The sequence below is a fragment of the Equus quagga genome, chromosome 12 (genome assembly GCF_021613505.1).
Source record: "Equus quagga isolate Etosha38 chromosome 12, UCLA_HA_Equagga_1.0, whole genome shotgun sequence".
Classification (NCBI taxonomy): Eukaryota; Metazoa; Chordata; class Mammalia; order Perissodactyla; family Equidae; genus Equus; species Equus quagga.
Genome location: NC_060278.1, coordinates 67822029 through 67835379, shown reverse-complemented (window position 1 = coordinate 67835379; position 13351 = coordinate 67822029). Strand labels below are relative to the sequence as shown.

The 13351-nt window shown below is 44.8% G+C and overlaps 1 protein-coding gene across 3 annotated transcripts in view; it reads left to right on the top strand.

Moving 5' to 3' along the window:
* The window catches only part of SLC24A3 (solute carrier family 24 member 3), a 456403-nt gene that overhangs the window by 406846 nt on the left and 36206 nt on the right, over positions 1-13351 (top strand). For all 3 annotated transcript variants that reach the window (XM_046678076.1, XM_046678077.1, XM_046678075.1), the window contains 3 exons: positions 4765-4818; positions 10577-10710; positions 12558-12718. In XM_046678076.1, the coding sequence (XP_046534032.1) occupies positions 4765-4818; positions 10577-10710; positions 12558-12718 (349 nt within the window). The remainder of the gene's footprint in view (positions 1-4764; positions 4819-10576; positions 10711-12557; positions 12719-13351) is intronic.

Below are 13351 nucleotides of genomic sequence, written 5' to 3'. Positions count from 1 at the left end.
AAATTGGGTGCGTTGTGCATTCTTGTTACGTTTTTCAAATATTTGATCTGTAGAAGTAGAGTAGTGTGAAATAACATCTTAGGAATGGATGGGTGTGGCACTGTAGGTGCACGACTTTCTTGGTATTATTTAAAGCTAAGAATGAGCTAGAAAAAGAAGTAGAGCCTTCACTGTCTCCACCTTCAACAAAATGAATGCTAACTGTTGTGGGAGTGATGTCTCTGTGTCTTAGGATATCTCTGTGATTCTCAGAATTTGAGGGGAATAAGGGAGCTTAGCAGATTGACAATAAATGCTATGCACTATGCCAGGGTATTAAGATACTTTTCTCAGCTCTCTCTTTCCTCTGTCCAAGAGGGGTGAGGAGGAGACAGCTCGGAGAACTTGCTTTTAAGACCCATAATCTCTATATTGACCCCCCCAAAATTAGAAGGAAGTCTTCTTTGACTAACAGTGATCAATAGGCTGAAAGGGATCAAGATGCCCAGGAGCACCTCGGTCAGAGGTCTGGGTGAACCTCCTTGTGGGATCCACCTGGATGGAGTCGCCAAATGGAGTGGTGATACTTTTCCACACTTCCTTGGGGATTAAGTGCAGCACAAGAAAACTTGCAGAAGCATTCTCGCTCAAACGGATGGCACCGTTAGCACAAACACCGCTGGCCCTCAGCAAACAGTAGGTGCTTAAGTGTTACTCAGTGTTGCTGATCTTTGCTAACAATGCTGCTATCAAGACAAACTAGTTAGGATCACAGTTGATCTCTGAAATTTTTCCGTTGCTTTTGTGCAGAAAACCTTAAGAAAGGCTATCCACGGGTGGTTTACTGTCCATCCGTCTTAGAGGGAGCTCTCTTTTCTACATCTCCCCGGCTGTGCTGGTGAAAACCGTGGCAGGAGGAGATGACAGCAGGGTTCTTGTGCACCCTGTTTCAGTGCTTACCCTCAAAACGTCTTTTAGGATGTTTCAGATGGTATGGAACAAGAAAGGGAGGGTCTGTTTCCTCTTCGTTCCAAAGGCTGAACCTCCTCTGAGGTTAGGAGATTAGAACGCCAGGTTCCTATGATGGAAAGTCAAGCCTGAGCTGAAGGGCCCAGATTCTGAAGTCATGGGACCCTCAGCCTGAGCACCACGTCTCCCACGTGAGTGAGGAGACAAGAGGGCTACGGATAAATGAGTTGTAAATTCCCAAGCGTGCTTTGTTCCAGCCTGGGGCGGGTTGGAATCATAACTCATGCACAGGCGTAGCTGCAGAGAAGAACCAGGGGGAGGCCATCATGGCGCCAGAGCACCATTCCCGGCCCATCGCCTGTTACATAATTATTGTTATTATGCGCATGGGCTGACAGAGAACATTTTTCACATGAGTGAGGCTGAGAAGTTAAAGTCTGTGCCACTGGTTCATAACTGCTTTGGGATTTCCAGGGATTTCAGCTCCTCATTTGAATGCAAAATATAGTGAACTTTAAGATATTTTTCACTGTCCACATCTCTATCTTCTAACCTAACCAACCACAAGCATTTATTTTGCTGAAAAGGTGTGTCTAAGAGCTGATTTCTCTCTTTAAAGCCAGATTCTTCAGTCTGTGTAATTAAAGCACAGTACTGTTTCAGTAATACCTTAAACAGTGAATTCCATTCCTTGTAGAACATTCCAGCATGTCCTAGAAATTTCAAGGCAGGTAACCAATTCACCTCAGATCCTCAAAAGGAAATTAATTTCAGTTGTGTTTATTTTGAAACTAGAGTACTCTTTAGGAGGAAAGAAGCCGTCAAATACAAATAACAAGAACAAGGTATCCCCATCATTCACGATTTAGATTCCTTTACCATTCCTGAAGCAGCTTTTTGCAATAAGTCACATTCAGCCAAGAACTGGCAGTAAGAAGGCTTTTAGTAGCACGTAATAAAAAAAACCAGCTACAGTAGATTAAAGAAATAGTGTTCCTTTTTCTCACATAATAAGTACCCCAGGTGTAGGTAGTACGATAGCTGTGCTTTTCTCTTCGCCTTTCCTCCATGGTCCCAAGATGGCTACTGCAGTTCCAACCATCAAGTTTGGATTGAAGGCAAGAAAGTGGAAGAAGGGGCTATGTCATTTTATTTAACACCTTTCCACTATACATCTCTTTGGTCACAACTGGGTTTGCCTTGACCAATAAGAGGCCGGGGAAATAGAATTATAACTGTAGACCAATTATTATTTATCCAGGGGGGCCACCCTCCTTAAGATCGAAGGGTCTCCATTCACTGCCTCAACATAGTGAAGCTGTTGTAGCAGGCAGGACATGGGAGTATCTGTTGGGTGCGTTTCAGTTGGATACCTGTCCCCAAAAGACACTTAAAAATAGAAAGCATCAGAGAGCCACCTATTAGGATGTGGCTTCAACCTGCAGAGCAAGGGCCATGAATCCATACTGACAGCTCAGCAAGGCCCACAGTGTTGCCAGAAGGAATTTGGAATGTGTCTTCAGTGAGTCTGAAGGCCTGATAAGAAAACTGAAAGATCCAGAGTGGTGTTTTGTTTCTTCTTGAGCCTCAAGTTGTGACTTTGAGAGAGAAAGGAGAGCCTGGGGACACACCTGGAGACTATCCACCTGCATAGTGTTCAAGACCAGCTTCCTCTGTTCTGGACCATGATTAGGAAAGTGGAGCCATGCCCTCCGGGCGAGAACAGGGAGGAGCAGGGAGTAGCCCCCCCAACACAGGCAAGAAGCATCTCTGGTGGGAGAAGGAGGGGCCAGTTGAAGGTGGTTCAAAATGGAAGTTTGTGAGAAGGGAAGAAACAAACCCAGATCATACCACAGATCAGGGCCGCAGAGGATGCGTGTGGGCTGTGGTCAGGAGAGGCAGAGGGAGAAGAGCGTTCTCAGGAGAGAGCCACATGACTTCTGAGTCTGCGTGTGGAGTCGGTCCCATTCCACAGCTGTTTCCCAAGCAGGTCCACATGCCAGGCTCCATTCCAGAACTGGACACAGAACACAGAACCAACCTTGGCCTTGACCTTGGGGTTCTTTCAGGGTTGAGGGGGAGGCAGACGGCTGACATGTAATCGTGGGGTTGTTTGGAGACACTCACAGGCCTGTGGGGAGAGGGAGCGTGGGGGAGGGACCCCAAAGAGCATTAAGCATTAAACTAGATGTATCTTCTCTATATTGTCATTATAAGTAAGTAAAATACCTTCTTAGTTTCTTTCCCCAAACTGTTTCCTACATCCATCATCCTTGATGATCGAACACTTGATCAGGCAGCAAAGCAGAGGGCAGCAGAGCCACAGCACGGAGGCCTCCCAGAGCCTGGGGCATTTCGTCCGGAGGACGTGCTGGGTGCGCTTGAGTCCGGGCGCCAACAGAGCACACCTGAAATGTCAGCAGAAGCAGGGCACCCCCATCTCACGAGCACCCCTGAAACACGGCAGAGAGAATCTTACTCGGATGTTGCAGTGGAAGGGCTTCTTTGAGTAAAAACTCAAAAAGAGCTGAAGGAATTAGAGAGCATAAATATACCTGTTTACATGGTGCCGGACTGAGCTCACCTGAACTGAAATATTTCATTGACGTTGGGTCGTTTCCTGGTGACCCCTCCCTGAGTCTGTTCGAATCCGTCTTAGGTATCTCTTCCTTCAAAAATGAATGCTGTGACTAAAATCTCACTTTTCCCAGTGAAGTTTATGCCACATATACATTGTTTCAATGAGTAAGAACCATGTTCAGGCCTCTGGAGGTGTTTTGCAGCTGAAAATTGATGTTTAGGGGAAGCCCCCCCCTGCACAGATGAGCCGAGGGCTGCCCTGTGCTGGGGAGAGAACAGCAGGCCACTGGGACAGGAGGCAGTTTCTGTTCGGAGGGAATTAGCTTTTTTAAATACCACTGCAGCCAAAACTCTAATATGTGCATCGTTTTTACATTTGACCACATAGTTCCCCAGGATCAATTTCTAGATGAAACTTGAAAAGAATGAGGAAGGAAAGGCATAACCTGGACATTCTTCATAGAGTGTTCTCCAGATACCTTTTGTCAAAGACAAAATTACCCCTTCAATTAGCGAATTTAATTCTACAGCTAAAAGGGAACCTAGAAATCAAGTTTCATTGTTTTTTAGCTGGAAGTTACTAAAATAAAAAAAAGAAGTATTCAAATTACCAGAAGTTCAAAGTACCTTCCAGTGGATTTCATTATTTTTTTTCTTTCTTTCTCTTGACCATTTTCCTACTCATTCATTCTTATCCTTCCTGCTGGCACTTTCCCAGGTTCTCTCTCTTCCTCTCTCTCTGTCCTTCTCTCTCTCTCATCGTCCTCTCCCTGTCTATCTCCCTCTTTCTCTGCTTATGCCCAGCTCCTATGTACCCAACAATTCCTCGCCTGCCCCTATCGATTCCTCTAGTTTGCCCTTTGTAAATATATCTGAATAGTTTTAGTGAATGATTAAGCTGTGGGTAGGTTTATAAATAGATGCCTATATGCAGCAATATTATAGGAGGCCTGCTGTGTTCAAAAAACTCCTTTGGGTGAGCAAATAACAGAGAGGAAGGAGCATTTTCCTTTAGGTAGAGAAGAAAGAGAAAGATCCTTGAAACCTATATGCAGCATAGAAAATGTCTAGAGACCAGGAAGCATTTGTAACCAGTTTTTACATCTGCCTTGTCCTTGCCGTGCTTGGTAGGGTTAACTGCCATTCACATCAAATATGTTTTTAAAGATCACCTGGTGTGTTGCACGTCTGCCTGCGGTGGCTTTTCTTAACTAACCAGTCTTGGTTTGTACACAGGTGGGAGTCTTTAGTCCTTGTGCTGATGTATCTTATCTACATTGTCATTATGAAGTAAGTAAAATACCTTCTTAGTTTCTTTTCCCAAACTGTTTCCTACCTCCAACATTGTGTGACCATATGGAAAGAGGAACCGGGAAGAAGGCAGGTATCTGACTGGTTTTCGATGCGTGCCATCACAGACTCATCCAGTTCCCTTGGCAACCTGCTATGAATCACTGCAATTTTGATTAGCAGCAACAGCAAAGGCCCTTCCAACCCTTATGTCTGATAGAATCAAAGCTTCAGAGTTTCATTTGAGAAATCTCTCAGACCCTTGCCCCTCTTCTGAACCTGGCAACTAGCTTTTGGCTGTTTCTTCACTCTCATAACAAGAAAGGAAATAAAACTCAATAAGTTATGCTTCTATATAGGCGGTGGGAAGATGGGACCAGAGCTAGTTAAGAAATGACTAAAACCATGGATTAAATCTCTGCAGATTTCCATTCATATTGTAATAGTCATCAATTGCTGTGTAACAAATGACCCCAAAACTTATTGCCTTAAAACCACGAACATATATTAGCTCATGCAGTTTCTGAGAGTTAGGCATCCAGGAACAGCTTAACTGGAGGGCTCTAGCTGAGGGTCTCTCACGAGATTGAAGGTTAGGAGGTTGGCAGGGCCACCATCCTCTATTTGATTGGGCCTCCAAGATGACCCACTCACGCAGTGGATGAGTTGATGCTGGCTGTTGGCTGGAGGCCTCTACTTCTCACCACACAGGCCTTTCCTTAGGGCTGCTTGGGTGTCCCCATACACAGCAGCGGGCTTCCTCCTGAGCAGGCGGTTCAAGAGAGAGAACAAGAGGGACCCTGCAGTGCCTTTTACAATCCAGTCTCACAAGTCGCACACTGCCGCCTCCACCCTGGTCTCTTTATTAGAAGTGAGTCACCAAGTCCACGGCACACTCATGGGGTCCACTTCACCCTTTGAAGGGAGGAGTGCCAAAGAATCTCTGGATATATTTTAAAACCACCGTATCATATGTTCTTTTTCTCCTTTGAGTCAGGCAGCTTACTATTTGTGTCAAGAATTATATTGCTGATGTTTCCCATACTCTAAGGTAAAATGCAAGCACCATGGGTGTGAACCTGCTGGTTCATCTTTTTGCTAAGTACCATTTAGGGGAGGAGCTTATAAATAGTGCAGAGATGTGCTGTGCTGCAGCTTCATGCCCCCCAGGGCGCTGTTTCTTCTACTCTCAGTTAGCCCATGCTTTCCCCAGCACGTGTGAGTGCAGGAGTGACTGCCTTCTCTAGGGGCAAGAAAGTAGAATCCTATCAGAAAATGCCAGTTTGGACATAGCAGGTAGCAGTCTGGAATTGACATGTCAAGTTTTCCTTGCTGTTGTGGCCTGACAAAAAGTAATTCTGGCCTCTAGTGGCTAAGAGCCCTGTTGGGAGAAATCGATGTGGCCATTGGCAAAAGTCACATGCACAGTGAAGGTGGGAGCTGACTTGGCTGATGTCCAGAGTGGGTTGTAAGCAATCAGTTGCCAAGCCACTCAATATGGCGTCCAGCCTTCGCCTCAGGAGCTGTCTGATGGTCAGCGTGGACCCAATATCTGGGTCTTCTCACCGGAGGAGGGCATTTCTTGAGTAGAACCTTACCAAACATATCCTGGTGTGGAGTTACCGTGAGGTAACTGACAAAGAAAACAGGTGCTTTTACCACAAATCACCTTCCATTTAAAAATACCAATAGATGGGCTCTCAGGCAAATCAGAGTTGGCTCAAAGGCTTTCCAGAGTTTCTAGACTCCAAAGAGAAAGGCCTTAAAGATAGGAGCAGCCATCTTGCTTCTCTTTCTCTCACATAGCACAACAATGAGGGAATCATTGCCACCGTGAGGGGGCCTCCACAGCACGCGTCTTCCTCAGCATTTTCCATTTGATTATTTCACCTTTTTTTTTTTTTCAACTTTTTGAGACTTTAAGTTTGAATCCCCAAAGAGTCGAGTCCTCTCTTCCCTTTTGAAAAGGTGGATTGGTCGATTATTCCAGAAGAATTGACTGTCTGCTCTATGCCCAATGTTGATCTTGGGTTTTAAATCTAAATTTGGATAAAGTATGTTCCATACTGAACTCACTGGGGCCTTCACAGAATAAGGAAGTCTTCAAAACCAGATTTCATCCAAAGGGAAGGAAGATTGAGGAATCTTGCCAGCATGCACTCTGTGACCGTTGCACTCTTCCACTGACCCATCGTAAAGCCTGTGAGTTGCTGGCAGGGCCTGTGGACGTTAAGATAACGCAGTGAACAGTTTCTCTGCTCTACCCCAAACCATGCCCCGTGTGAAAGCTAATGAGGTATGTTTCTGCTGATGCCTCAGCTTTACCAGCATTCCAGCTGTTCAGACCAGCAGGATACAAACAAAACGGGGAATGGCTGCTACCGTGCTCACAGAATTTTCTGCATAAATTCTGGCCCTAAGTTCTAAATTGAAATTTCTACTCTTTAGCCATCCCCCTCTGCAATCACGGGCTTTAATCATTGGGTTTTATAAAATCTGATTTATAAAATTGCACGCTTCACAATAAAATAGCGTCAGGATGCAAGCACAAAATTTAAAACATTCAATTAAAAATATAAAACAGAGCAGCAGCAGTTAAATACAGCATATATTAGAATCATCAACTGCCTCCTGGGTAGATGGCTTTAGAATGACTTTAAACATTCTGTCTGAAGGTCAAAAAGCAATTTCAGTTTGCCAGATAGGTGGAAACCTGAAGGGAGCATGAGGCATACCTGGTCTTGGCAAGGACTGATTCTGGACATCTGGGTTGCTTCTTTGGGATTCGGTCCCCAGATGACGCAATATGGTCTGGTGGTTAAGATCGAGTGCTTCACGTTCAGCCCTGGCCGCAGATCCCACCCTGCCACTTGCCAGCAGGGGGACGTTGGCCGAGTGATTCAGCCATTTTGAATCTCAGTTTCCTGTTCTACAAAACAGGGTTAATAATACTTCCTACCTAAAGGGGCTTTTGTAAGGTTGGAATGTGATGGCATAGTTAACTTATTAACCAATATCTGGTTTCAAGAAAGCTCTTATAATAATACTATACATAATATTATTATCCTGTTATTCAAATCCAAATAAATTGTAACACATAGTTGTTAACTTTAAAAGCAAACCCTCATGCAGGACAATATTTCTATGGGGAACATGGACTCTGAGTCAAGATGACAGAAACACACCATCTCCCCCATAGCTCTATCTGTGGGGGGACATTCATGTTGAGTCTAGAAAGTAGAGAGACCTTTCCATTAAGAACGTTAACTATAGGGGCCGGCCCAGTGGCGCTGCGGTTAAGTTTGTACGTTCAGCTTCTCAGCAGCCCGGGGTTCGCCGGTTCGGATCCCTGGTGCGGACATGGCACCGCTTGGCACACCATGCTGTGGTAGGCGTCCCACGTATAAAGTAGAGGAAGATGGGCATGGATGTAAGCTCAGGGCCAGCCTTCCTCAGCAAAAAGAGGAGGACTGGCAGTAGTTAGCTCAGGGCTAATCTTCCTCAAAAAGAAAAAAAGAATGTTAACTATATACAACAGTCAACACAATAGTATGGCGAGCCCATGTGCCCGTCACCAGCCCCCACAACCGTCAACCACAGTTGCTCCGTCCACAACTGTGTCCACTTCCCTCCCTCCATAAGATTTGAAGCCCTAGACATACCAATTCATCTACAAAAATTTCAGTGTATGTCTCTAAATGGACGTATTTTTAACATAACCACAATATTATTATCCTAAAATCAATGCTAATTTTTTAATATGATTAAATATCCACTCAGTGTTCGAATTTTTAGTGGTCTCATAAATATTTTTTACAGTTTTCTTTTAGTCTCATAAATGTCATAAATATTTTAAAAATCAGAATCTAGATAAATTCCACTCATTACAATTGGTTGCTCCATCTTCTGGATCTCTTTTAACTTATAAATTCCCCCTCTGTTGATTTTTTTCCTTGTAATTTATTCTTTAACAAAGTGTGTCTGCTCTGCAGTTTCCACAGTTTGGAAATTGTTGATTACATCCCGTGTTGTCGTGTGGCCTGTTCCTTTGACCTGTTCCTTTGACCTCTGTGTTTCCTATATGTCAGCCATCAATCTGATTCAGGTTAGACTATGTCCCAGGTGGTGGTGAATTCTGCCATCAGCAGGCACATTGGTGTCTCCTGTCTCTCTGTTTGTGATGTTGACAGTCACTGATGCTCAGTAGCTGGCTCCATTATTTCATTAGGATTGCAAAATAGTCATCTTCTAATTCTTTTCCCCGCCTCTTATTAACCCTGAGAGTCCCCCAGGATTGGTCTTTTCACTGCCATCACCATCACTTTTGACTGGTTTTCTGTTCTCCCTCATGTGATATAAGAAGGACCCCAGGTTCCCCAGGTGTACAGGAGGGGGCTTATGGAAGAGAAGCCTCAGCCACAGAGGACCCCTTCATCTGTACTGTAGTGGCTGTCATGCCCCCGTAGGCCCACCCACCCACAGCTACACTGACAGAAGAACAGGACAGGCACAGGATACAGTGGGGAGAGACTCCAGAGAGTGACATGTCTATAGCAGCAAAAGGGATCAGGAACAAGAGGAGAAACAGCTGGAGTTGCTTGCCAGTTGGCAATTTAGAGTCACCATGCCCGGCTGCCGTTCCTATAGGAGGCCAGAGATCAAGCTGGTAGGATACCTCGATGGGTTGTCCTGTGGCCAGGAAGCCATCAAGGTCTTTAGGTCTTTGAGTTGGGGAAAGAGCAGCAGTGGCCCACAATGCCCTGGAAACTCTCCCCAGCTGTCTTTGCCCATGGGTTTTCTAGGATTCCTCCATGAGAGTCTTCTAATACTAAAGATGAAGGAACCAGAACATTTACCTGCCAAAAACACCCAAGGAATTTGTGTAAGCTTCTTCCTTTCCAACACATGTGTTAGGAGCACTGCACAATGTGTTCACTCAATCCTTATGGAGAATCATAGCCCAGAATTTTTTCATAAAGCCAAGAGCCCGTCAGACCTGGAATTACGGCATAACGGTAACAGAGATTCACAGGATCCCAACCTGTGACCTCAGGAAACCAAAGACAGAGGCCTAGACCACCCACCAGCCTGTAACTCGTAGGCCATGAGGCGCTGTACTGGGTAGCGGCACGAATGAGACATTCTCTGCTTCCCCACTAAGCGTGTCCCTGCCACCAAGGCCCTGGAGACCCGGCCCAGAGAAGGTAGACCTTGCCCATCCCACTGAGTCTCATCACAGCCCTTCTATGCACAGACTCCCAAGTAAGAGAACTCAATCCGGAGGTCCCGCCATTGACATTGAAGATGTTGCAGAGAAAGCAGTGTGTCACTAATTACTTATGTTCTGTTGATTTTATTTTCACTTACCATATCCTTAAACTGGAAAATGGGACAGGTTGCATATTCTGAGGGGTAATGGGGTGACAAAATAACATTACAGTCATGTGCCACATTATGAAGTTTTGGTCAACAACAGACTGCATATACGATGATGGTCCCGTAAGATTAGTACCATGTGGCCTAGGTGTGTAGTTGGCTATACCGTCTGGGTTTGTGTAAGTACATTCTATGACCTCAAAACAACAAATCACCTAACAACGCTTTCTCAGAATGTATCCCTATCGTTAAGTGATGCATGACTGTAATAACTTGAGGCACGGGGTCCCCCACAATGCGTCCAGACTGAGAGCTGCAGGGAGCGCTGGGTGGGAGGAACAGCAAATGCTAATGGGGCTTTTCTGCTTATTCCTTTGTTCAGATATAACGCTTGCATACACCAGTGCTTCGAAAGGAGGACGAAAGGTGCTGGAAACATGGTCAACGGCTTGGCCAACAATGCTGAAATTGACGACAGCAGCAACTGCGACGCCACCGTGGTGCTACTCAAGAAAGGTAACGTAGGAGAGCCATGTAACAGAGGAGTGCCCACCCACTCTTACAGCCGCTGCTGGGCCCGAAGCTGACTGGAGAGCATGCTGCCCACCCCAGAGGAGACTAAGGGAGAGAAGGTTCTGGTCCTCCTTCCCTCCCTTTGGCTACATCATGGGGCAGTCTCACACCTGGTGATGAGCCCACTTGGAAAGCCCCATGGAAGTTCTTGGGCAAAACATTTGTTGGGAATGATACAGGGATATTAGGCCAGGATGGTAAAGGAGAGAAGACCACAGGTTTTGAGGTATTGACTCTGTCACATTTTGGCTGTGTGACCATGAAACATCAATTTTCTCTTCTGCAATTGGGGGATAATTTTTGTAATGAGTAAAGGAGATAGAATATGTAAAATACTCCATTAATGAAAGCTGTTATTAGTATATTGTATCCAGATTCATTCTCAGGCTAAAGTATGTCAGCTTCCAAGCTGCAAAATGACATAGAACGTTATCTTTTTTCCCCAAAGTAATTCCTATATTCAATAGATTCTTATTAAACAGTTGATATACTAAGAGAAATAATATAGTACTCTCTAATAAATAATATTCCTTCTTAGAGGAACACAGAAAATTATCATTTACTTTTCCCTAGAATGTGTTTCATTTTTCATTTAATTTTCTTTTAACTTTCCCCTTGAAATGTGCAGGTTTGTTTCTTCTTGGTCCCTTATGGTTGCTTTACAGGAAAAACAAAAAAGAAATGAGAAAATACAGGCTATTTTCAAATATATGTCTGACTTTGAAATCTGTGGGTAATTATTAGATTTTGAAATTCAATTATTTGATATACTTTTCTGACTAATTATATGCATGTTTAACAAAAGACTTGAGTTTTCAGTGCCATCCCACATAAGGATTTCATTTAGTTTCTTCTCTTCTGGGCAGTTTATAACCATAAAAGGAATATTCTTAGGGAATCAAAGAGAGCTACCTAATATTCGTCAGTGTTTCCAGAGATTGTTTCATGTTTTAGTGGCTTAGAAAACAGGAGTGAGAACCAGGAGAGGCTGTGGCCAGGTACCCATGAGCTGTGTGCTCAGATTGCACACTCAGGGAGGTCTGCCAGCAAATCATTACCCAGGGTTCGTCCCACGCCCCCTCTGGACCTCAGGCCTCTGTAATGTGGACAGCTCCCCCAGCCACCCCTTTGTCAGCCCTGCTCATAGGCTGGCCTGAGCAACATGTACGTTCCCCACCATGCCCTCCACTTGACACTAAAGTCAATTCTGAAGCTTTTAACAGCTCAGTGTGAACATTGTTGTCATTTGGAGCATGTAAAGGGTTACTAAAGATTACTGGGGTCTTTCCTGTGTCCCAGATCTGAGTGGTAGGAAAAGAACCCTTTGAGGACAGGGAAGAATTCCCTTATGTTACCATGTATTCTTACTATGCCAGTGAATGATGCTTAAGTTATTTCAAGTCATTTCAAAAGAGCTATCAATGAGCCCCATGGAAAACAGATTTTGACTCTTCTCCAAATTTCGCTCACTACAACCCTCCCTGGATGGATGGATAGATGGATGGATGGATGGATGGATGGATGGAAGGGTGGGTGGATAGATAGATGGGTAGATGGAAGGATGGACAGATGGGAGGAAGGATGGATGGAAGGAAGAAGGAAGAATGATGGAAGGAACAAAGGAAGGATAGATCAGTAGATGGGAGGAAGGAAGGTAGGAAGGAAGGAAAAGGGGGAGGAGAGAAGGAGGGAAAGAGAGAGGGAGGGAGGAAGGAAAGGAAGACTGAATGAATATCTCTTCCCTGTTCCTAGCCTCAATGTTATTTTTATTCTGTTTTTTGTCTCTTTAGCCAATTTCCAGCGCAAAGCGTCGGTGATCATGGTAGATGAGCTGCTGTCAGCCTACCCACACCAGCTGTCTTTCTCTGAGGCTGGCCTTCGAATCATGATCACCAGCCACTTTCCCCCCAAGACCCGACTCTCCATGGCCAGTCGCATGTTGATCAATGAGGTATCTGGGAAAGCACGGTCCTTTTGCCACTGGACAGGGGTGAGAAACTTTGGGGAGGGGAGCAATTTTCCTGGTCTGAAAGTGGAAGCACCTGACTCAACATTTAACAGAATTATATCCCTCGGCCGTTTCCCAACATCGTTGCTCACTGGGCCAGCTGTGCATCCTGGTCCTTGCTCTTCCTCCACGTGTTGAAAGACATGGTCTGGCTCCCAGTTATAGAGAAAAACTCTCCTGTCCCCTTCTGCCTACCTTTTTCTTTTTATCTTCCATTTGAATAAAGCCCTCTGACGTGAACTTGCACTGAAGTAGTTGCTAAATCAGAGTTACCTTAGTTTAAAGTAGTGCGGAGTCTCTGACCTGAATTTTTCTTTCTGTATTCCTTTCTCTGGATGGCAGCCTTATTGATACACTAGTCCAAATACACTTGTGTGGCTTTCTCACACATGGACCAAGGGATTCATACAATCTGGAGATGAAAGATAGTGCCACAGTGCACAGGGAATCAAAAAGCCTGATAGAAAAGAAATGTGCACCTGAGACATAGGAATTTTCCTCTAAAAGGATTTGCAAGTTCCAATGGGTCATAAAAGGCTAATCCTTCCTCCCAGAAGGAGTTTGTCTGAGTTGCTT